Raw genomic sequence first — 25544 nt, 5'->3', positions numbered from 1 at the left:
AGGATAAAGCACCAACCAATCAGCCACTACCTGTCATGTTACAGGCCGTGTTCGAAATAAAAATAAAATAAAAAAAGACCTTCAAAAGCCGATTGGTTGCTACTTTATCTCTCTCCAATCTTTGATAAATCTTCCCTAAAATCGGGTGCTATGACTGCACCAATCTCCATAAGCACCCCTTATTGTGCGCCATATCTGCCCCAATATTACAAATTGCCTCCATATATTGCACATCGTACCCATCACCCAATTCTAACCGTGTACTCCAAGCGGTACCTGCAAAGCCAACTTCATTCCCCCCCACAAACTTAGTACACAGAAACCATTATCCATTCCAGTTTAATCCTTTGATATCCAACATTTGTCATGTAACGTAAAAGTCTCTGCAGTCTCCTGAAACGCTGACGGCTCCGCAGGAAACACGTTCCGCAATCCTGCTTCATTCTCACTTTTTCAAGATAAAAGAAAAAAAAAAAAAAAAAACATATCTAGGCCCTTGGCCAATGGACGCCCCCGAAGGGATATTAAGTAGTTTTTTATTTTTTAATACATTCCTTAATAGTCTTTTTTTTTTTTTACATTTTTAATCTTATCTATTTAAAAAAAAAAAACCCACACCATTCGCTCGCACACTCAGTGTACACACACAGACTCACAACCGCCCATCAGAAAACTCAGCGACGACATCATTAAAATGATACAGCGACTCAACATAGGATAAAAGGGACTTAAAAAATAAAATAAAAAAAAATTATATATATATAGGCATTTTACCCAGTAAAGTGCTAGAAAAACAAGCAGTGTTTGATCTTCTACCACAGATGGGGGTGAAATACTTGGGCTGTTTAAGGGTCTTCAGGAAGAAACATATGAACCAATAGTTGGGAGAGGAACGGGGCAGAGGTCTATGTACATGGGGTAAAACCCAGCTCGGAAGTTAGGGGGAGCGCTCTATAGAACAGGAAGTGATTGGGATTTAAATAATGATTTGGAGGGGGGGGGGGGAGAAAAAAAAATCTGCAGGGTAAGTAACGAGGAGTAATCAGTGGTAAAAGTTTGGAGCTTTGAGGGCAAGAGCCATACTGATAGAACCACAGGTACGTATGGGGGCTGGGGGGCGAGGGAGAGACTGGCTCTGTCTACCTGGCACTGGCAGGGTGGAGAAGGGTTACCGAGGGACCACAGGCAGCTATGAGCTCAGGAGTAGGATAGATGGGAGCCGTTAGAGAGCTGGGAGGTGACACTGGTGCTTCGGCTCAACCCTGCCTCAGAGGGGCCCCCAGGTGCGCCTCGCCTCATAGGCTGCGGACTGTTACGGAGTAGTAATAGGCCAGCCCGGCCACTAGAGGAAGATGGTGAGGCAGAGGAGGAAGAAGAAGAGGAAGAGGAGGGCATGATGGAGGAAGAGGAACCTGGGGGGTGTAGACCCCACGCAGAGGAGGGAGGTGCTAGCAGTGTCGGCTGTCGCCAGAGCTGAGGGGCCCCAGTGTTTTGCACGCCGTGACTCCAGTGCGAGCCGCTACGAGGGACGGGGCGGGAGGGCCAACCAGGGGGAGGAGCCGGGTAGCCCTGATTGAATGCCTCTGCAGGTATGCCAGTCAACGCCATGTTGCTGAACCCCAGCCGCATGCTCTCCGAGTCAAATGCTTCAATCTCCCTGGCTTGGCGTTCTAGGAGGCTCCGTATACGCTCAGAGCGCTCACTCTGCAGGGCCAGCATCTCCTCCTCTATCTGCGGAACCAACAGAGAGGTGTAAATACAAGGATAAACAAGTGCCCACCCCCTAGCCACACTACTGCTTCCTCACCCTCTGTTCCAGCAGCGCCCGGCGAATGGAGACCCGCTGTTCCAGCTCTTTGATCTCGCGCTCATGTTGAGCCTCTGTATGAATCTTGATCTTGCTCTGATAGGCATTCAGGAGTTCCAGTTCCTTTTGCAGCTGGATGCGCAGCTCCTGGTATTCCGATTCCTGGGTTTCGTCCAGCCGCAACTGGCAAAACATGGTCACAGTACACTCAAATGGCAATTCCAGCCCACAGCTGTGTATTTATGCACTGCTAAAAATGTGCACCACCACTCTGTAACCTGCTGTAATATTAGTAAGGAGGTGCTTCTCTATGAGTAACAGGCTTTCTAACGATGTACACAGTATACTCAAAAGGCTATAGTTATAATGATCGGGAAATAGCGGTGTTTATGCACTGCTAAAAATGTGCACCACCTCTCTGTAACCAGCTGCAATATTAGTAAGGTGGTGCTTCCCTATGAGTGACAGGCTTTCTAACAATGTACACAGTATACTCAAATGGCAATTCCAGCCCATAGTGGACATGGCAAAGGCTATAGTACTAATGATCTGGAAATAGCGGTGTTTATGCACTGCTAAAAATGTGCACCACCTCTCTGTAACCAGCTGCAACATTAGTAAGGAGGTGCTTCTCTATGAGTGACAGGCTTTCTAACAATGTACGCAGTATACTCAAATGGCAATTCCAGCCCATAGTGGACATGGCAAAGGCTATAATAACATTGATCCAGAAATAGCAGTGTTTATGCACTGCTAAAAATGTGCACCACCTCTCTGTAACCAGCTGCAGTATTAGTAAGGAGGTGCTTCTCTATGAGTGACAGGCTTTCTAACAATGTACACAGTATACTCAAATGGCAATTCCAGCCCATCGCGGACATGGCAAAGGCTATAGTTATAATGATCCGGAAATAGCGGTGTTTATGCACTGCTAAAAATGTGCACCACCTCTCTGTAACCAGCTGCAATATTAGTAAGGAGGTGCTCCTCTATGAGTGAAAGGCTTTTTCACAGGGTACACAACAATCATTGTAAATGCTTTATACAGGACTGGAAAGTGCCTTCAGTTACAGTGTATATATGGAGTAGCCTGCAGCTCGGCCTGAACTAGCACCCATGTGAGTGTCGGTCCTCTTGCAATCTGTATATAAGGAAGGGGGTGAACCTGTGCTGCCCGCTGATTAAGCATTGGCTACCTTAGCAGTCATTATTAGTATAGGCACGTGCACCAGCTACCGCCCCCCCCCCCCCCTCTCTCCCCCCCACTAGGTGCAAGAGACATGACAGACACTGGGCTTTCCCTTCCCCGAATGCACGTCTCAGAGTCACACAGAGCCTTTGCTACATGCTCACAAGAAGGGGCAGTTATATGCGATCGCTTTGCCAACATCCACTTCATACCCCGAAACACCCCTTTTCACGAACAAATAGATCCAGCCAAGTTGTTCCTGGCTCAGAACAGGACAGATATATGCAAGATGCATAAATTTGATTCTGCGCCGTTTACATCCGTAAAGAGAGACCCGGGTTACTCGGAATCAGTGCTGGCGTTCCTACATAATGCCTTGTGCTTTAAAGGGCAAGAGAAACCGCTGTTCTATATTACACATAAAAGCAGCTGTACCACTAATAACATAACCAATGTAATAGCCGTCTGTCATGTACCCTTCCTGCTCGACCCTTTAGTTGTTCAGCCTGCAGAACGCTAAATCCAAAGGGGCCAAGCCAGTGATATCACAGCAACCATAACTGACACGCTATGCTTTGCCATTTAAGCTTTTTGCCATTTATCAGCTCTACCCATTATGCGCTACCTAATAATTGTGAGGGACAAATTAAAGAGCTAAGCCATGGGAAGTTATCACAGGATTGTAGGGCAATGTAGTATGACATAAGAGGTAAAGGACGCACGGCCTGGGTGGAGAGCATCTCATTAATGCTGTGGTCGTATTGCTCCGCTAGGATCGCCAGCTTCCGGGTCTGCTCATCCTTCAGCCTCTTCAGGATGCTCTTGTGCTCGCTTTTGGGCGTGGTCTCCAGCAGGTGGTTGCGCAGAGCCTTGTACTGGCGCGTCTGAATCTTGCACGTGTCCTGGAACTGACGCTTGATCTGGAGCTCCTTAGACTGGAAAGAGAAGGGTCAGGGAGGAAGAACAGGAGAGGGACCAAAGTAGGCGGAGACCGAATGCATGAAGGACAGGCGCAGGAAAGAGAGACGGGGCATGAGAAGAGGGAGGGTGCAGGTGGTGACGGGGCAGGAGAAGGAGGAGAGTGCAGGTGGTGACGGGGCAGGAGGAGGAGGAGGGTGCAGGTGGTGACGGGGCAGGAGAAGGAGGAGGGTGCAGGTGGTGACGGGGCAGGAGAAGAAGGGTGCAGGTGGTGACGGGGCAGGAGAAGAGGATGGGTGCAGAAGGTGACGGGGCAGGAGAAGAGGATGGGTGCGGAAGGTGACGGGGCAGGAGAAGAGGATGGGTGCAGAAGGTGACGGGGCAGGAGAAGAGGATGGGTGCAGAAGGTGACGGGGCAGGAGAAGAGGATGGGTGCAGAAGGTGACGGGGCAGGTGACAGCAGAAGAGGGAGGGTGCAGAAGGTGACGGGGCAGGGGACAGGAGAAGAGGGAGGGTGCAGAAGGTGACGGGGCAGGGGACAGGAGAAGAGGGAGGGTGCAGAAGGTGACGGGGCAGGGGACAGGAGAAGAGGGAGGGTGCAGAAGGTGACGGGGCAGGAGAAGAGGGAGGGTGCAGAAGGTGACGGGGCAGGAGAAGAGGGAGGGTGCAGAAGGTGACGGGGCAGGGGACAGGAGAAGAGGGAGGGTGCAGAAGGTGACAGGGCAGCAGGAGGGGGAGAGTGCAGGTGGTGACGGGGCAGAAGAAGGTGCAGAAAGTGACGGGGCAGGAGAAGAGGGAGGGTGCAGAAGGTGACGGGGCATGGGACAGGAGAAGAGGGAGGGTGCAGGAGGTGACGGGGCAGGGGACAGGAGAAGAGGGAGGGTGCAGGTGGTGACGGGGCAGGAGAAGGAGGAGAGTGCAGGTGGTGACGGGGCAGGAGAAGGAGGAGGGTGCAGAAGGTGACGGGGCAGGAGGAGGAGGGTGCAGAAGGTGACGGGGCAGGAGAAGAGGATGGGTGCAGAAGGTGACGGGGGAGGTGACAGGAGAAGAGGGAGGGTGCAGAAGGTGACGGGGGAGGTGACAGGAGAAGAGGGAGGGTGCAGGTGGTGACGGGGCAGGAGGAGGAGGGTGCAGAAGGTGACGGGGCAGGAGAAGAGGATGGGTGCAGAAGGTGACGGGGCAGGAGAAGAGGGAGGGTGCAGAAGGTGACGGGGCAGGAGAAGAGGAGAAGAGGGAGGGTGCAGAAGGTGACGGGGCAGGGGACAGGAGAAGAGGGAGGGTGCAGAAGGTGACGGGGCAGGGGACAGGAGAAGAGGGAGGGTGCAGAAGGTGACGGGGCAGGGGACAGGAGAAGAGGGAGGGTGCAGAAGGTGACGGGGCAGGGGACAGGAGAAGAGGGAGGGTGCAGAAGGTGACGGGGCAGGGGACAGGAGAAGAGGGAGGGTGCAGAAGGTGACGGGGCAGGGGACAGGAGAAGAGGGAGGGTGCAGAAGGTGACGGGGCAGGGGACAGGAGAAGAGGGAGGGTGCAGAAGGTGACGGGGCAGGAGAAGAGGGAGGGTGCAGAAGGTGACGAGGCAGGGGGCAGGAGAAGAGGGAGGGTGCAGGTAATGACGGGGCAGGGGGCAAGAAAAGGGGGAAGGTACAGAAGACAGATGGGAAAAACAAATCAATCGCTCCTGCTAGATACAGTTTAAAGTATATCTACTCCCAACTTCTCCTTGTGTCCCAAAGCACAAAAAACATAGTATCTTTTGCAAGGTGGAATGTGTGTCAGTGCATTACTTTACTCTATGTATAACAAGCAGTGCCTCCCCAGCTGCTGTGGCACTACAAGTCCCAGAACACCTGGCAGGAGATATGGGAACTTTGACTGTCACATTTCTGTCAATCTGTGAGGGAGAATAAGGTACAGCACATGGCTCCCCAAGACCGATCTATGGGGGTCATTCTGAGTTGATCGCTCGCTAGCAGTTTGTAGCAGCCGTGCAAACGCTATGCCGCCACCCACTGGGAGTGTATGTTAGCTTAGCAGAAGTGCGAACGGTTGTATCGCAGAGCGCCTGCAAAAGTTTTTTTGTGTAGTTTCAGACCTACTCAGCGCTTGCTCCAGACTATTCAGTTCCGGATTTGACGTCACACACCCGCCCAGCCACGCCTTCGTTTTTCTGAACACTCCCTGAAATCGGTCAGTTGCCACCCAGAAACACCCACTTCATGTCAATCACTCTGCGGCAACCAGTGCAACTGAAATGCTTCACTAGACCCTGTGCAAAACTGTAACGTTCGTTGTGCCCGTACGTCGCGCATGTGCAGAAATGCAATTTTTTAGCCTGATCACTGCGAACAAATGCAGCTAGCGATCAACTCGGAATGACCCCTATATACAGCAATGTCCACCCATATACAGAACTTTATTAGTTTCTCCACGTGTTTCCTACACACAAATAAAAAAAATAAGAATTTACGCACCGGTAATTCTATTTCTCGTAGTCCGTAGTGGATGCTGGGAACTCCGTAAGGACCATGGGGAATAGCGGGCTCCGAAGGAGGCTGGGCACTCTAGAAAGATCTTAGACTACCTGGTGTGCACTGGCTCCTCCCACTATGACCCTCCTCCAAGCCTCAGTTAGGTACTGTGCCCGGACGAGCGTACACAATAAGGAAGGATTTTGAATCCCGGGTAAGACTCATACCAGCCACACCAATCACACCGTACAACTCGTGATATGAAACACAGTTAACAGTATGAAACAATAGAGCCTCTCAACAGATGGCTCAACAATAACCCGATTTAGTTAACAATAACTATGTACAAGTATTGCAGATAAACCGCACTTGGGATGGGCGCCCAGCATCCACTACGGACTACGAGAAATAGAATTACCGGTGAGTAAATTCTTATTTTCTCTGACGTCCTAGTGGATGCTGGGAACTCCGTAAGGACCATGGGGATTATACCAAAGCTCCCAAACGGGCGGGAGAGTGCGGATGACTCTGCAGCACCGAATGAGAGAACTCCAGGTCCTCCTCAGCCAGGGTATCAAATTTGTAGAATTTTGCAAACGTGTTTGCCCCTGACCAAGTAGCTGCTCGGCAAAGTTGTAAAGCCGAGACCCCTCGGGCAGCCGCCCAAGATGAGCCCACCTTCCTTGTGGATTGGGCATTGACAGATTTTGGCTGTGGCAGGCCTGCCACAGTATGTGCAAGCTGAATTGTACTACAAATCCAACGAGCAATAGTCTGCTTAGAAGCAGGAGCACCCAGCTTGTTAGGTGCATATAGGATAAACAGCGAGTCAGATTTTCTGACTCTAGCCGTTCTGGAAACATATATTTTCAGTGCCCTGACAACGTCTAGCAACTTGGAGTCCTCCAAGTCCCTAGTAGCCGCAGGCACCACAATAGGCTGGTTCAGGTGAAACGCTGACACCACCTTTGGGAGAAACTGGGGACGAGTCCTCAATTCTGCCCTATCCATATGGAAAATCAAATAAGGGCTTTTACAAGACAAAGCCGCCAATTCTGATACTCGCCTGGCAGAAGCCAAGGCCAATAACATAACCACCTTCCACGTGAGATATTTCAGATCCACGGTTTTTAGTGGTTCAAACCAATGTGATTTTAAGAAACTCAACACCACGTTGAGATCCCAAGGTGCCACAGGAGGCACAAACGGGGGCTGACTATGCAGCACTCCTTTTATAAATGTCTGAACTTCAGGTACTGAAGCTAGTTCTTTTTGAAAGAAAATCAACAGAGCCGAGATCTGTACCTTAATGGAACCCAATTTAAGGCCCATAGTCACTCCTGCTTGCAGGAAATGCAGAAATCGACCTAGTTGAAATTCCTCTGTTGGGGCCCTTTCGGCCTCACACCATGCAACATATTTTCGCCATATGCGGTGATAATGAGTTGCTGTAACCTCTTTCCTGGCTTTAGTAAGCGTAGGAATGACTTCCTCCAGAATGCCCTTTTCCTTCAGGATCCGGCGTTCAACCGCCATGCCGTCAAACGCAGCCGCGGTAAGTCTTGGAACAGACAGGGCCCCTGCTGCCGCAGGTCCTGTCTGAGTGGCAGAGGCCATGGGTCCTCTAAAATAAATTCTTGAAGTTCTGGGTACCAAGCTCTTCTTGGCCATCCACGAGTATCGTTCTTACTCCTCGCCTTCTTATTATTCTCAGTACCTTTGGTATGAGAGGCAGAGGGGAGAACACATAAACCGACTGGTACACCCACGGTGTTACCAGAGCGTCCATAGCTATCGCCTGAGGGTCCCTTGACCTGGTGCAATATCTTTTATAGCTTTTTGTTGAGGCGGGACGCCATCATGTCCACCTGTGGCCTTTCCCAATGGTGTACAATCCTATTGGAAGACTTCTGGAGGAAGTCCCCATTCTCCCGGGTGGAGGTCGTGTCTGTTGAGAAGATCTGCTTCCCAGTTGTCCACTCCGGGAATGAACACTGCTGACAGTGCTAACACATGATTTTCCGCCTATCGGAGAATCCTTGTGGCTTCTGCTATCGCCATCCTGCTTCTTGTGCCGCCCTGTTGGTTTACATGGGCGACTGCCGTGATATTGTCTGATTGGATCAGTACCGGCTGGTTTTGAAGCAGAGGCCTTGCCGGCCTCAGGGCATTGTAAATGGCCCTCAGGTCCAGAATATTTATGTGTAGGGAAATAACCTGACTTGACCAAAGTCCCTGGAAGTTTCTTCCCTGTGTGACTGCCCCCCAGCCTCAAAGGCTGGAATCCATGGTCACTAGGACCTAGTCCTGTATGCCGAACCTGCGGCCCTCTTGAAGATGGGCACTCTGCAGCCACCACAGTAGAGATAACCCTGTCTCCAAGGACCAGGGTATCAGCCTATGCATCGGAAGATGCGATCCGGACCACTTGTCCAACAGGTCCCTCTGAAAAGTTCTTGTATGGAACCTGCCTAATGGGATTGCTTCGTAGGAAGCTACCATTTTTCCCAGGACTCGCGTGCAATGATGCACCGCTACCTATTTTGGCTTCAGGAGGTCTCTGACTAGAGATGACAACTCCTTGGCTTTCTCCTCCGGGAGAAACACTATTTCTGGTTTATGTCCAGAACCATCCCCAGGAACAGTAGACGTGTCATAGGAACCAGCTGTGACTTTGGACTGTTTAGAATCCAACCATGCTGTTGTAGCACTTTCCAAAATAGTGCTACCCTGACTACCAACTGCTCCTTGGACCTCGCCCTTATAACGAGATTGTCCAAGTACGGGATAATTACAACTCCCTTTTTTTGAAGGAGTATCATCATTTCGGCCATTACCTTGATAAAACACCCTCGGTGCCATGTACAGTCCAAACGGCAGTGTCTGGACTTGGTAATGGTAATCCTGTACCACAAATCTGAGGTACTCCTAGCGAGGACGGTAAATGGGGACATGCAGGTAAGCATCCTTGATGTCCCGGGATACCATGTAATCCCCCTCGTCCAGGCTTGCAATAACCGCCCTGAGCGATTCCATCTTGAACTTGAATTTTTTTATGTATGTGTTCAAGGATTTTAAATATAAAATGGGTCACACCGAACCATGCGGTTTCGGTACCCCAACCCGTGTGGAATAGTAACCCCGTCCTTGTTGAAGTAGGGGCACCTTGAGTATTACCTGCTGGGAATACCGCTTATTAATTGCCTCTAGCACAGCCTCCCTGCCTGAGGGAGTTGTCAGCAAGGCATATTTTAGGAAACGGCTGGGGGGAGACATCTCGAATTCCAGCTTGTACCCCTGAAATACTACTTGAAAGAAACAAGGATCCACCTGTGAGCGAGCCCACTAATTGCTGAAATTTTTTGAGACGGCCCCCCACCGTACCTGGCTACACCTGTGGAGCACCCGCGTCATGGTGTGGACTCACAGGAGGCGGGGGAAGAATCTTGATTCTGGGAACAGGCTGACTGGTGCAGCTTTTTCCCTCTTCCCTTGTCTCTGTACAGAAAGGAAGCGCCATTTGACCCGCTTGCTTTTCTGAAGCCGAAAGGACTGTACCTCTGTCTGTGAGGAAACCTGAGGTAAAATTATTTCTTCCCAGCAGTTGCTGTGGATACGAGGTCCCAGAGACCATCCCCAAATAATTCCTCACCCTTATAAGGCTCTCTATGCGCTTTTTAAGTCAGCATCACCTGTCCAGTGACAGGTCTCTAATACCCTCCTGACAGAATGGACATTACATTTATTTTGGATGCCAGCCGGCAAAATATCCCTCTGTGCATCCCCCATATATAAGACGACGTCTTTAATATGTTTTTATGTTTGCCAACTAGTATCCCTGTTTGACAGGGTCACCGACCACGCTGCAGCAGCACTATCTGCAGGTCTCAGTCTAGTACCCGAGTGTGTAAATACAGACTTCAGGATAGCCTCCTGTTTTTTATCAACAGGTACCTATTAAAGTGGCCGTATCCTAAGACGGCAGTGCCACCTTTTTTGACAAACGTGTGAGCGCCTTATCCACCCTAGGGGATATCTCCCAGCGTAACTTATCCACCTGGCGGGAAAGGGTACGCCATCAGTAACTTTTTATAAATTACCAGTTTCTTAACGGGGGAACCCACGCTTTTCACACACTTCATTTATTCATCTGATGGGGGAACAAAACACTGCCTGTTTTTTCTCCCCAAACCTAAAACCCATTTTTAGAGGTGCTTGGGTTAAAGTCAGAAATGTATAACACATTTTTTATTGCCGGGATCAAGTCACGGATGTTCCTAGTGGATTGTGTATATGTCTCCACCTTGTCGACACTGGAGTCAGACTCCGTGTCGACATCTGTGTCTGCCATCTGAGAGAGCGGGCGTTTTTGAGCCCCTGACGGCCTTTGAGACGCCTGGGCAGGCGCGGGCTGCGAAGCCGGCTGTCCCACAGCTGTTACGTCATCCACCCTTTTATGTAAGGAGTTGACACTGTCGGTTAATACCTTTCACCTATCCATCCACTCTGGTGTCGGCCCCACAGGGGGCGACATCACATATATCGGCCTCTGTTCCGTCACCATATAAGCCTCCTCATTCAACATGTCGACACAGCCGTATCGACACACCGCAGACACACAGGGAATGCTCTAAACGAGGACAGGACCCACAAAAGCCCTTTGGGGGGACAGAGTGAGAGTATGCCAGCACACACCAGAGCGCTATATAATGCAGGGACTAACTGAGTTATGTCCCCTATAGCTGCTGTTTTTATATATAATGTATACTGCGCCTAAATTTAGTGCCCCACCTCTCTTTATTAACCCTTTGTAGACTGCAGGGGAGAGCTAGGGAGCTTCCTTCCAGCGGAGCTGTGAGGGAAAATGGCGCCAGTGTGCTGAGGAGATAGGCTCCGCCCCTTTTTCGCGGCCTATTCTCCCGTTTTTTATGGAATTCTGGCAGGGGTATTTACCTCATATATAGCCCCTGGGGCTATATATTGAGGTATTTTAGCCAGCCAAGGTGTTTTTATTGCTGCCTCAGGGCGCCCCCCCCAGCGCCCTGCACCCTCAGTGACCGGAGTGTGAAGTGTGTGAGAGGAGCAATGGCGCACAGCTGCAGTGCTGTGCGCTACCTTGGTGAAGACAGTCTTCATGCCGACGATTTTCCGGACCATCTTCTTGCTTCTGGCTCTGTAAGGGGGACAGCGGCGCGGCTCCGGGACCGAACATCAAGGCTGGGCCTGCGGTCGATCCCTCTGGAGCTAATGGTGTCCAGTAGCCTAAGAAGCCCAATCCGGCTGCAAGCAGGCAGGTTCGCTTCTTCTCCCCTTAGTCCCTCGCTGCAGTGAGCCTGTTGCCAGCAGGTCTCACTGAAAATAAAAAAATCTAAGACTATTACTTTCTAAGAGCTCAGGAGAGCCCCTAGTGTGCATCCAACCTCGGCCGGGCACGAAATCTAACTGAGGCTTGGAGGAGGGTCATAGTGGGAGGAGCCAGTGCACACCAGGTAGTCTAAGATCTTTCTAGAGTGCCCAGCCTCCTTCGGAGCCCGCTATTCCCCATGGTCCTTACGGAGTTCCCAGCATCCACTAGGACGTCAGAGAAAGAAAAAAAATTATATAGAGAGAGAAATAGAGACCTAGGCGCTACAGTACAGACGTGCGGTGGAAACAGTAATAAAGAAAACACTCGTTTAACCCTTTTAAGAGTAGCAGCTCGTAATACAAGATTAGTGTATGGTGTACACGTAGAAAAAAAAAATTGGGTAGTGAAGAAAACAAGCGCTAATGAGTGTAGTGACAATTATAACGGAAACACTCAGGTGGGTTAAAAAATTAGTATGGCCATGGGCACTTATCTGGTGAATAAAAACTTCCAGCCGATGTTCATAATTTTAGGATTAACATGTAAAAGAAGAAACAGCAAACATAGTGTGTATCGTTCATAGATTAAAATAGTGCTTTTCGCAATATAGGGCACGAACTTAGGGAACTAGCTTATTCCCAATAAAAATGTAATCTGTAACTTCACAACATAAAAATAAGAATTTACTTACCGATAATTCTATTTCTCGGAGTCCGTAGTGGATGCTGGGGTTCCTGAAAGGACCATGGGGAATAGCGGCTCCGCAGGAGACAGGGCACAAAAAAGTAAAGCTTTTACCAGATCAGGTGGTGTGCACTGGCTCCTCCCCCTATGACCCTCCTCCAGACTCCAGTTAGGTACTGTGCCCGGACGAGCGTACACAATAAGGGAGGCAATTTGAATCCCGGGTAAGACTCATACCAGCCACACCAATCACACCGTACAACTTGTGATCTAAACCCAGTTAACAGTATGATAACAGAAAGAGCCTCTTAAAGATGGCTCCTTAACAATATAACCCGAATTTGTTAACAATAACTATGTACAGTATTGCAGATAATCCGCACTTGGGATGGGCGCCCAGCATCCACTACGGACTCCGAGAAATAGAATTATCGGTAAGTAAATTCTTATTTTCTCTATCGTCCTAAGTGGATGCTGGGGTTCCTGAAAGGACCATGGGGATTATACCAAAGCTCCCAAACGGGCGGGAGAGTGCGGATGACTCTGCAGCACCGAATGAGAGAATTCCAAGTCCTCTTTTGCCAGGGTATCAAATTTGTAGAATTTTACAAACGTGTTTTCCCCCGACCACGTAGCTGCTCGACAGAATTGTAATGCCGAGACCCCTCGGGCAGCCGCCCAAGATGAGCCCACCTTCCTTGTGGAATGGGCCTTAACAGATTTAGGCTGTGGCAGGCCTGCCACAGAATGAGCAAGTTGAATTGTGTTACAAATCCAACGAGCAATCGTCTGCTTAGAAGCAGGGGCACCCAACTTGTTGGGTGCATATAGTATCAACAGCGAGTCAGATTTTCTGACTTCAGCCGTCCTTGAAATGTATATTTTTAAGGCTCTGACAACGTCCAACAACTTGGAGTCCTCCAAGTCGCCAGTGGCCGCAGGCACCACAATAGGTTGGTTCAGGTGAAACGCTGATACCACCTTAGGGAGAAAATGCGGACGAGTCCTCAGTTCTGCCCTATCCGAATGGAAGATTAGATAAGGGCTTTTATAAGATAAAGCCGCCAATTTAGATACTCTCCTGGCGGAAGCCAGGGCCAGTAACATAGTCACTTTCCATGTGAGATATTTAAAATCCACCTTTTTCAATGGTTCAAACCAATGGGATTTGAGGAAATCTAAAACTACATTTAGATCCCACGGTGCCACCGGAGGCACCACAGGAGGCTGTATATGCAGTACTCCTTTAACAAAAGTCTGTACCTCAGGAACTGAGGCCAATTCTTTTTGGAAGAATATTGACAGGGCCGAAATTTGAACCTTAATAGATCTCAATTTGAGACCCATAGACAATCCTGATTATAGGAAATGTAGGAAACGACCCAGTTGAAATTCCTCCGTCGGAACACTCCGATCCTCGCACCACGCGACATATTTTCGCCAAATGCGGTGATAATGTTTCGCGGTGACTTCCTTCCTTGCCTTAATCAAGGTAGGAATGACTTCTTCTGGAATGCCTTTCCCTTTTAGGATCTGGCGTTCAACCGCCATGCCGTCAAACGCAGCCGCGGTAAGTCTTGAAAGAGACAGGGACCCTGTTGTAGCAGGTCCCTTCTCAGAAGTAGAGGGCACGGGTCGTCCGTGACCAACTCTTGAAGTTCCGGGTACCAAGTCCTTCTTGGCCAATCCGGAGCCACTAGTATTGTTCTTACTCCTCCTCACCGTATAATCTTCAATACCTTTGGTATGAGAGGCAGAGGAGGAAACACATATACTGATTTGTACACCCAAGGTGTTACCAGTGCGTCCACAGCTATTGCCTGTGGATCTCTTGACCTGGCGCAATACTTGTCCAGTTTCTTGTTGAGGCGAGACGCCATCATGTCTACCATTGGTCTTTCCCAACAGTTTATTAGCATGTGGAAGACTTCTGGATGAAGACCCCCCTCTCCCGGGTGAATATCGTGTCTGCTGAGGAAGTCTGCTTCCCAGTTGTCCACGCCCGGGAAGAACACTGCTGACAGTGCTATTACGTGATTCTCCGCCCAGCGAAGAATCTTGGCAGCTTCTGCCATTGCACTCCTGCTTCTTGTGCCGCCCTGTCTGTTTACATGGGCGACCGCCGTGATGTTGTCCGACTGAATCAACACCGGTTTTCCTTGCAGGAGTGGTTCCGCCTGGCTTAGCGCATTTTAGATTGCTCTTAGTACCAGAATGTTTATGTGAAGAGACTTTTCCAGGTTCGTCCATACCCCCTGGAAGTTTCTTCCTTGTGTGACTGCTCCCCAACCTCTCAGGCTGGCGTCCGTGGTCACCAGGATCAAATCCTGTATGCCGAATCTGCGGCCCTCCAATAGATGAGCCTTTTGCAACCACCACAGAAGATATACCCTTGTCCTTGGCGACAGGGTTATTCGCAGGTGCATCTGAGGATGCGACCCTGACCATTTGTCCAACAGATCCCTTTGGAAAATTCTTGCATGGAATCTGCCGAATGGAATTGCTTCGTAAAAAGCCACCATTTTTCCCAGGACTCTTGTGCATTGATGTACAGACACCTTTCCTGGTTTTAGGAGGTTCCTGACAGGTCGGATAACTCCTTGGCTTTTTCCTCGGGAAGAAAAACCTTTTTCTGAACCGTGTCCAGAATCATCCCTAGGAACAGCAGACGTATCGTCGGAAAACAGCTGCGATTCTTGGAATATTTAGAATCCAGTCGTGCCGTCGAAGAACTACTTTAGATAGTGCTCTTCCGACCTCCAACTGTTCTCTGGAACTTGCCCTTTTTAGGTCGTGCAAGTAAGGGATAATTTAGATGCCTTTTTTCTTTGAAGAAACATCTTTTCGGCCATTACCTTGGTAAAAAGGCCCGGGGTGCCGTGGATAATTCAAACGGCATCGTCTGAAACTGATATTGACAGTTCTGTACCACGAACCAGAGGTACCCTTGATGAGAAGGACAAAATTTGGACATGGAGGTAATCCTTGATGTCCAGGGACACCATATAGTCCCCTTTTTTCCGGTTCGCTATCACTGCTCTGAGTGACTTTATCTCGATTTGAACCTTTTATGTAAGTGTTCAAAACATTTTAGATTTAGACTATGTGTCACCAAGCCGTCTGGCTTCAGTACCACAATATAGTGTGGAAAAATAATACCCTTTTCCTTGTCGTAGGAGGGGTACTTTGATTATCACCTGCTGGATATACCGCTTGTGAATTGTTTCCAATGCTGCCTCCCTGTCGGAGGGAGCCGTTGGTAAAGCAGACTTCAGGAACCTGCGAGGAGAAGATGTCTCGACTCTCCAATCTTTACCCCTGGGATAATACTCGTACGATCTAGGGGTCAACTTGCGAGTGATCCCACTGCGCCCTGAGACTCTTGAGACTACCCCCCCACCTTGAGTCCGCTTGCACGGCCCCAGCGTCATGCTGAGGACTTGGCAGACGCGGTGGAGGGCTTCTTTTCCTGGGAAAGGGCTGCCTGCTGCAGTCTACTTCCCTTACCTCTATGTCTGGGCAGATATGACTGGCCTTTTGCCTGCATGCCCTCATGGGAAAGGAAAGATTGAGGCTGAAAAGACGGTGTCTTTTTTAGCTGAGATGTAACTTGGGGTAAAAAAGGTTGGATTTCCCAGCTGTTGCTGTGGTCCCCAGGTCCGATGGACCGACCCCCAAATAACTCCTTCCCTTTATACAGCAATACTTCCATCTGCCGTATGGGATCTGTATCACCTGACCACTGTCGTGTCCCTGACATCTTCTGGGAGATATGGACAACGCACTTATCTTGATGCCAGAGAGCAAATATCCCTCTGTGCATCTCACATACATATATATAGAATGCATCCTATTAAATGCTCTACATGAATAAAATATTTTCAGTCAGGGAATCCGACCAAGCCAACCCAGCACTGCATCTCCAGGCTGATGGCGATCGCTGGTCGCAGTATAACCACCGTATGTGTGTATATACTTTTTAGGATATTTTTCCAGCTTCCTATCAGCTGGCTCCTTGAGGGCGGCCGTATCTGGAGACGGTAACGCCACTTGATAAGCGTGTGAGCGCCTTATCACCCTAAGGGGTGTTTCCCAACGTACCCTAATTTCTGGCGGGAAAGGGTATAACGCCAATATTTGCTATCGGGGTAACCCTACGCATCATCACACACTTCATTTTATTTTATCTGATTCAGGAAAAACTACAGGTAGTTTTTTCCACTCCCACATAATACCCTTTCTTGTGGTACTTGTAGTATCAGAAACACGTAACACCTCCTTCATTGCCCTTAACGTGTGGCCCTAATGAGAAATACGTTTGTTTATTCACCGTCGACACTGTATTCAGTGTCCGTGTCTGTGTCTGTGTCGACCGACTGAGGTAAATGGGCGTTTTTAAAACCCCTGACGGTGTTTCTGAGCCGCCTGGACCGGTCCTAATAGATTGTCGGCCGTCTCATGTCGTCAACCGACCTTGCAGCGTGTTGACATTCTCACGTAATTCTCTAAATAAGCCATCCATTCCGGTGTCGACTCCCTAGAGAGTGACATCACCATTACAGGCAATTTCTCCGCCTCCTCACCAACATCGTCCTCATACATGTCGACACACACGTGCCGACACACAGCACACACACCGGGAATGCTCTGACAGAGGACAGGACCCACTAGCCCTTTGGGGAGACAGAGGGAGAGTCTGCCAGCACACACCAAAAACGCTATAATTATATAGGGACAACCTTATATAAGTGTTTCTCCCTTATAGCATCTTTTATATATATATACAATATCGCCAAAATCAGTGCCCCCCCTCTCTGTTTTAACCCTGTTTCTGTAGTGCAGTGCAGGGGAGAGCCTGGGAGCCTTCTCTCCAGCTTTTCTGTGAGAGAAAATGGCGCTGTGTGCTGAGGAGATAGGCCCCGCCCCTTTTACGGCGGGCTCGTCTCCCGCTATTTTTGAAGTTAGGCAGGGGTTAAATATCTCCATATAGCCTCTGTGGGCTATATGTGAGGTATTTTTTGCCTCTAATAAGGTTTTTATTTGCCTCTCAGAGCGCCCCCCCCAGCGCTCTGCACCCTCAGTGACTGTTGTGTGAAGTGTGCTGAGAGGAAAATGGCGCACAGCTGCAGTGCTGTGCGCTACCTTTATGAAGACTCAGGAGTCTTCAGCCGCCGATTTTGGACCTCTTCTCTCTTCAGCGTCTGCAAGGGGGCCGGCGGCGCGGCTCCGGTGACCATCCAGGCTGTACCTGTGATCGTCCCTCTGGAGCTAGTGTCCAGTAGCCAAGCAGCAAATCCACTCTGCACGCAGGTGAGTTCACTACTTCTCCCCTAAGTCCCTCGTTGCAGTGATCCTGTTGCCAGCAGGACTCACTGTAAAGTAAAAAACCTAAGCTAAACTTTCTCTAAGCAGCTCTTTAGGAGAGCCACCTAGATTGCACCCTTCTCGTTCGGGCACAAAATCTAACTGGAGTCTGGAGGAGGGTCATAGGGGGAGGAGCCAGTGCACACCACCTGATCTGGTAAAAGCTTTACTTTTTTGTGCCCTGTCTCCTGCGGAGCCGCTATTCCCCATGGTCCTTTCAGGAACCCCAGCATCCACTTAGGACGATAGAGAAATACAGATTTTAATGAACAATACAAAAACGGCTAGACAACACACGTACAAGATTTAAAATCATATATATATATATATATATATATATAGTCTTTGGTAAAAGAGGGCACTCACCAAATTTTCATAAAAGAAAGTCAGAAGATCATTTATTGGTACATCCGCAGGTCGACGTTTCGATCATGTTAGAATGATCTTTGTCAAGACAGCAAAACAGTGTTGTTGGTGACAGGGCACCAGAAGCAGCATCTGGTGCCCTGTCACCAACAACACTGTTTTGCTGTCTTGACAAAGATCATTCTAACATGATCGAAACGTCGACCTGCGGATGTACCAATAAATGATCTTCTGACTTTCTTTTATGAAAATTTGGTGAGTGCCCTCTTTTACCAAAGACTATTATCAGGAACTCACTATTCCTTGGAGTTGAGCACCACCGTGTTGACTTCTACTAAATACAGCTTTGTGCGGATGTCTACGGCTATATATATATATATATATATATATATATATATATATATATATATATATATATATATATATATATATATATAGCCACCCTGTGTGGACAATGGCAATTTCACACTATGCATCAATCCACCTGTCTGATTGGCTGGTCTGGGTTACGGCATGCGGTCACCATGGCTTCATACACACTACTACACAGATATTGGCCCTAACAAAGTCAGTACCAAGGAAGTTGCTGCTGTTGGACGTCGCCATCCGACACATTGGTGACAACCAGCCTGGGAGAGACGCCAGGTAGGAGGAGAACCGCTTAGCATGTACTCGCTGGGGTGTGGTGGGTGATGGATCACTGGACACACTTGCTGCTATTTTGGGTGTGGACAGAAACTGCAATGTATATATGTGGGACAGACACAGAGGCTGCGGTACTGCGCAGGGGGCTGGACAGACACATAGGCTGCGGTACTACGCAGGGGGCTGGACAGACATAGGCTGCGGTACTGCACAGGGGGCTGGACAGACATAGAGGCTGCAGTACTGCGCAGGGGGCTGGACAGACACAGAGGCTGCGGTACTGCGCAGGGGGCTAGACAGCCACAGAGGCTGCGGTACTGCGTTGGGGGCTAGACAGCCACAGAGGCTGCGGTACTGCGTTGGGGGCTAGACAGCCACAGAGGCTGCGGTACTGCGCAGGGGGCTAGACAGCCACAGAGGCTGCGGTACTGCGCAGGGGGCTAGACAGACACAGAGGCTGCGGTACTGCGCAGGGGGCTGGACAGACACAGAGGCTGCGGTACTGCGCAGGGGGCTGGACAGACAGAGGCTGCGGTACTGCGCAGGGGGCTGGACAGACACAGACTGCAGTACTGCACAGGGTCCGAGACAGACACAGAGACTGCAGTACTGCGCAGGGGCCGGGACAGATATTCAGAGGCTGCAGTACTGCGCAGGGAGCGGGAGACAAACAGAGGCTGCAGTACTGCGCAGGGGGTGGGACAGACAGAGGCTGCAGTACTGCACAGGGGGCGGGAGAGACAGGCTGCAGTACTGCACAGGGGGCGGGAGAGAGACAGGCTGCAGTACTGCGCAGGGGGCGGGAGAGAGACAGGCTGCAGTACTGCGCAGGGGGCGGGAGAGAGACAGGCTGCAGTACTGCGCAGGGGGCGGGAGAGAGACAGGCTGCAGTACTGCGCAGGGGTGGGACAGACACAGAGGCTGCAGTACTGCGCAGGAGGTGGGACAGACAGAGGCTGCAGTACTGCGCAGGAGGTGGGACAGACACAGAGGCTGCAGTACTGCGCAGGAGGTGGGACAGACAGAGGCTGCAGTACTGCGCAGGAGGTGGGACAGACACAGAGGCTGCAGTACTGTGCAGGGGACGGGAGAGACTGTGCAGGGGTTAGGACAAACATTCAGAGGCTGCAGTACTGCGCTGGGGGCTGGACAGACACAGAGGCTGCGGTACTGCGCAGGGGGCTGGACAGACAGAGGCTGCGGTACTGCGCAGGGGGCTGGACAGACACAGAGGCTGCGGTACTGCGCAGGGGGCTGGACAGACACAGAGGCTGCGGTACTGCGCTGGGGGCTGGACAGAGGCTGCAGTACTGCGCAGGGAGCGGGACACACAGAGGCTGCAGTACTGCGCAGGGGGTGGGACAGACATTCAGAGGCTGCAGTACTGCGCACGGGGCGGGAGAGACACAGGCTGCAGTACAGCGCAGGGGGCGGAAGAGACAGGCTGCGGTACTGTGCAGGGGGCGGAAGAGACAGGCTGCGGTACTGTGCAGGGAGTGGGACAGACACAGAGGCCGCAGTACTGTGCAGGGGGCGGAAGAGACAGGCTGCGGTACTGTGCAGGGGGTGGAACAGACACAGAGGCTGCAGTGCTGTGCAGGGGTTAGGACAAACATTCAGAGGCTGCGGTACTGCACAGGGGGCTGGACAGACACAGAGGCTGCGGTAGTGCACAGGGGGCTGGACAGACACAGAGGCTGCGGTAGTGCACAGGGGGCTGGACAGACACAGAGGCTGCGGTACTGCGCTGGGGGCTGGACAGACACAGAGGCTGCGGTACTGCGCTGGGGGCTGGACAGACACAGAGGCTGCGGTACTGCGCTGGGGGCTGGACAGAGGCTGCGGTACTGCGCAGGGGGCTAGACAGACTGCAGTACTGCACAGGGGCCGGGACAGACACAGAGACTTCAGTACTGCGCAGGGGCCGGGACAGTTATTCAGAGGCTGCAGTACTGCGCAGGGAGCGGGAGAGACACAGAGGCTGCGGTACTGCGCTGGGGGCTGGACAGACAGAGGCTGCGGTACTGCGCAGGGGGCTGGACAGACACAGAGGCTGCGGTACTGCGCAGGGGGCTGGACAGACACAGAGGCTGGGGTACTGCGCTGGGGGCTGGACAGAGGCTGCAGTACTGCGCAGGGGGCTGGACAGATATTCAGAGGCTGCGGTACTGCGCAGGGGGATGGACAGACACAGAGGCTGCGGTACTGCGCAGGGAACTAGACAGACACAGAGGCTGCGGTACCGCGCATGGGGCTGGACAGACACAGATGCTGCGGTACTGCGCTGGGGGCTGGACAGAGGCTGCAGTACTGCGCAGGGGGCTGGACAGACACATAGGCTGCGGTACTGCGCAGGGGGCTGGACAGACACAGAGGCTGCGGTACCGCGCAGGGAACTAGACAGACACAGAGGCTGCGGTACCGCGCAGGGGGCTGGACAGACACAGAGGCTGCGGTACTGCGCTGGGGGCTGGACAGAGGCTGCGGTACTGCGCAGGGGGCTGGACAGACAGAGGCTGCGGTATTGCGCAGGGGGCTGGACAGACACAGACTGCGGTACTGCGCAGGGGGCTGGACAGACTGCGGTATTGCGCAGGGGGCTGAACAAACACAGACTGCAGTACTGCACAGGGGCCGAGACAGACACAGAGACTTCAGTACTGCGCAGGGGCCGGGACAGATATTAAGAGGCTGCAGTACTGCGCAGGGAGCGGGACAGACACAGAGGCTGCGGTACTGCGCAGGGGGCTGGACAGACACAGAGGCTGCGGTACTGCGCTGGGGGCTAGACAGACACAGAGGCTGCGGTACTGCGCTGGGGGCTAGACAGACACAGAGGCTGCGGTACTGCGCAGGGGGTGGAACATTCAGAGTCTGCAGTATTGCGCACGGGGCAGGAGAGACAGGCTGCAGTACTGCGCAGGGGGGCGGGACAGACACAGAGGCTGCAGTACTGTGCAGGGGGCGGGAAACAGGCTGCAGTACTGTGCAGGGGGTGGGACAGACATTCAGAGGCTGCAGTACTGCGCAGGGGGTGGGACACAGAGGCTGCAGAACTGCGCAGTGGGTGGGAGAGACACATAGGCTGCAGTACTGTGCAGGGGGTGGAACAGACATTCAGTGGCTGCGGTACTGCACAAGGGGCGGGAGACACAGAGGCTGAGGTACTGCGCAGGGGGCGGAACACAGAGGCTGCAGAACTGCACATGGAGTGGGAGAGACAGAGGCTGCAGTACTGCGCAGAGGGAGGGAGAGACAGGCTGCAGTACTGCGCAGAGGGAGGGAGAGAGGCTGCAGTACTGCGCAGAGGGAGGGAGAGATAGGCTGCAGTACTGCGCAGAGGGAGGGAGAGACAGGCTGCAGTACTGCGCAGAGGGAGGGAGAGAGGCTGCAGTACTGCGCAGAGGGAGGGAGAGATAGGCTGCAGTACTGCGCAGAGGGAGGGAGAGACAGGCTGCAGTACTGCGCAGGGGGCGGGAGACACAGAGGTTGAGGTACTGCGCAGGGGGCGGAACAGACGGAGGCTGCAGAACTGCGCAGGGAGCGGAACAGACGGAGGCTGCAGAACTGCGCAGGGAGCGGGAGAGACAGGCTGCAATACTGCGCAGAGGGTGGGAGAGAGAGGCTGCATAACTGCACAGGGGGCTGGACAGAGGCTGCAGAACTGCGCAGGGGGGTCGGGACAGAGGCTGCAGAACTGCGCAGGGGGGGCGGGACAGACAGAGGCTGCAGAACTGCGCAGGGGGGGCGGAACAGACAGAGGCTGCAGAACTGCGCAGGGGGGGCGGGACAGACAGGCTGCAGAACTGCGCAGGGGGGGCGGGACAGACAGGCTGCAGAACTGCGCAGGGTGAGCGGGACAAACAAGGGCTGCAGAACTGCGCAGGGGGAGCGGGACAGACAGAGGCTGCAGAAATGCGCAGGGGGAGTGGGGCAGACAGAGGCTGCAGAACTGCGCAGGGGGGGTGGGGCAGACAGAGGCTGCAGAACTGCGCAGGGGGGGTGGGGCAGACAGAGGCTGCAGAACTGCCCAGGGGGGGCGGGGCAGACAGGCTGAAGAACTGCGCAGGGGGGGCGGGGCAGACAGAGGCTGCAGAACTGCGCAGGGGGGCGGGGCAGACAGAGGCTGCAGAACTGCGCAGGGGTGTGGGACAGACAGGCTGCAGAACTGCGCAGGGGGCAGGTGACACAGAGGCTGCAGTGCTGCACAGGGGGCGGGAGACACACAGAGCTGCAGTGCTGCACAGGGGGCGGGAGACACACAGAGCTGCAGTGGTGTGCAGGGGGCGGGAGACACACAGAGCTGCAGTGGTGTGCAGACAGGACAGACACACACACACAGAGGCTGCAGGGCATAAAGTGCAGACATGTGCAATGTGACTTTGGTAGTTGGCTTATCTGATATACGATACACGAAATATTTAGCATAATACCTAATCTATAAAAATTGGTCACTACAAGCACCCTTCATTTGTGTCTCCACCTCCCAGTGTTCAGAGAGAACAGGCTGCATTACACAGTGTACTCGGAGTCCCAGTATCCCACCTGTAATATTAGGTATTAGTGATCCATGTATTATTCCCTGTCCCTGCAGAGCATCCTTCCATTAACCATTTCTCCGCTCCCTAGAGACAGCCTTCTATCAGGGGACAACCAGAATCCCCTACCTTCCCGCACCCCAGACAAATGGTTCCCGATGGAAAGAAATGACACAAACTGGATGAGTTTAAGTTCCAGTAACATGTTTATTACAAAAAAAAAAAAAACACAACAAAAACAAAACACACAAAAGGAACATAAAAGACTCATTTACACTGGGAGATAGAACAAAAAATAAAAATGGAGAAATATATATATATTTAGGAATCAAATAAATAGATTTAACCCCTTTGCTGCCTCTACTGGCTCGCCTCACAGCAGCAAAGGGGTTAAACTTTAAATATATATATTGTGTTGATTAAAATAAAATAAAAAAAAACACAGAAATGTCAGCAGTTTTTACAATGTGCAAAGGGGTGGGGCTAAAATAAATAAAAAATGAAACTGGAAACTTAAGATCAAAATAAAAAGGGTGAAAAACCACAAAAAGGGTGTTTTGTTTTGTTCTGTTTTTTTTCTTTTTCTTTTCCCCCCAAATATCTTTGCTCACAGTTTGTGTTTTGGGGGAGGCTGGTCTCTCGGGCACAGAAAGGGTTAATGGGCTGAAAGGGAAACGGCTCAAAGAGTTAACACAGTTGACAGCGACCAACCTTCATATAAACACCTAATCTGGAACACTGATAAAGCCAAGAGTTGTAATACAGACAGCAGCCACTGTGTGTCCCCACCAGCACTACCTACAGATACACTGCACAGAGTAAAGGGGCGTAATACACACTGCAGCCACTGTGTCTCCTCACCAGCACTACCTTCTGATACACTGCACAGAGTAATGGGGTGTGATACACACTGCAGCCACTGTGTGTCCCCACTAGCACTACTTTCCGATACACTGCACAGAGTAACAGGGTGTAATACAGACAGCAGCCACTGTGTCCCCCCACTAGCACTACCTTCAGATACACTGCAGAGTAACGGGGTGTAATACAGACAGCAGATACTGTGTCCCCACTAGCACTACCTTCTGATAAACTGCAGAGTAATAGGGTGTAATACAGACAGCAGCCACTGTGTGTCCCCACTAGCACTACCTTCTGATAAACTGCAGAGTAATGGGGTGTAATACAGACAGCAGCCAGTGTGTGTCCTCACTAGCACTACCTTCTGATACACTGCACAGAGTAATGGGGTGTAATACAGACAGCAGCCACTGTGTGTCCCCACTAGCACTACCTTCTGATACACTGCACAGAGTAACAGGGTGTAATACAGACAGCAGCCACTGTGTGTCCCCACTAGCACTACCTTATGATAAACTGCAGAGTAATGGGGTGTAATACAGACAGCAGCCACTGTGTGTCCTCACTAGCACTACCTTCTGATACACTGCACAGAGTAACAGGGTGTAATACAGACAGCAGCCACTGTGTGTCCCCACTAGCACTACCTTCTGATAAACTGCAGAGTAATGGGGTGTAATACAGACAGCAGCCACTGTGTGTCCTCACTAGCACTACCTTCTGATACACTGCACAGAGTAACAGGGTGTAATACAGACAGCAGCCACTGTGTGTCCTCACTAGCACTACCTTCTGATACACTGCACAGAGTAACAGGGTGTAATACAGACAGCAGCCACTGTGTGTCCCCACTAGCACTACCTTCTGATAAACTGCAGAGTAATAGGGTGTAATACAGACAGCAGCCACTGTGTGTCCCCACTAGCACTACCTTCTGATAAACTGCAGAGTAATGGGGTGTAATACAGACAGCAGCCAGTGTGTGTCCTCACTAGCACTACCTTCTGATAAACTGCAGAGTAATGGGGTGTAATACAGACAGCAGCCACTGTGTGTCCTCACTAGCACTACCTTCTGATACACTGCACAGAGTAATGGGGTGTAATACAGACAGCAGCCACTGTGTGTCCCCACTAGCACTACCTTCTGATACACTGCACAGAGTAACAGGGTGTAATACAGACAGCAGCCACTGTGTGTCCTCACTAGCACTACCTTCTGATACACTGCACAGAGTAACAGGGTGTAATACAGACAGCAGCCACTGTGTGTCCCCACTAGCACTACCTTCTGATAAACTGCAGAGTAATGGGGTGTAATACAGACAGCAGCCACTGTGTGTCCCCACTAGCACTAC

General features: G+C 51.4%; 1 protein-coding gene across 2 annotated transcripts in view; it reads right to left on the bottom strand.

Moving 5' to 3' along the window:
• Positions 1 to 323: 323 nt before the first annotated feature.
• Positions 324 to 25544, bottom strand: part of TAOK2 (TAO kinase 2) — a 127610-nt gene continuing 102389 nt past the window's right edge. For both annotated transcript variants that reach the window (XM_063935266.1, XM_063935267.1), the window contains 3 exons: positions 3719 to 3931; positions 1808 to 1990; positions 324 to 1731 (listed from right to left, as the gene is read on the bottom strand). In XM_063935266.1, the coding sequence (XP_063791336.1) occupies positions 1198 to 1731; positions 1808 to 1990; positions 3719 to 3931 (930 nt within the window). In that variant the 3' untranslated portion in view covers positions 324 to 1197. The remainder of the gene's footprint in view (positions 1732 to 1807; positions 1991 to 3718; positions 3932 to 25544) is intronic.

Source organism: Pseudophryne corroboree, chromosome 7 (assembly GCF_028390025.1).
Source record: "Pseudophryne corroboree isolate aPseCor3 chromosome 7, aPseCor3.hap2, whole genome shotgun sequence".
NCBI lineage: Eukaryota > Metazoa > Chordata > Amphibia > Anura > Myobatrachidae > Pseudophryne > Pseudophryne corroboree.
The sequence above is the reverse complement of the archived record's forward strand: the minus strand, read 5'-3'. Positions and strand labels throughout refer to the sequence as shown.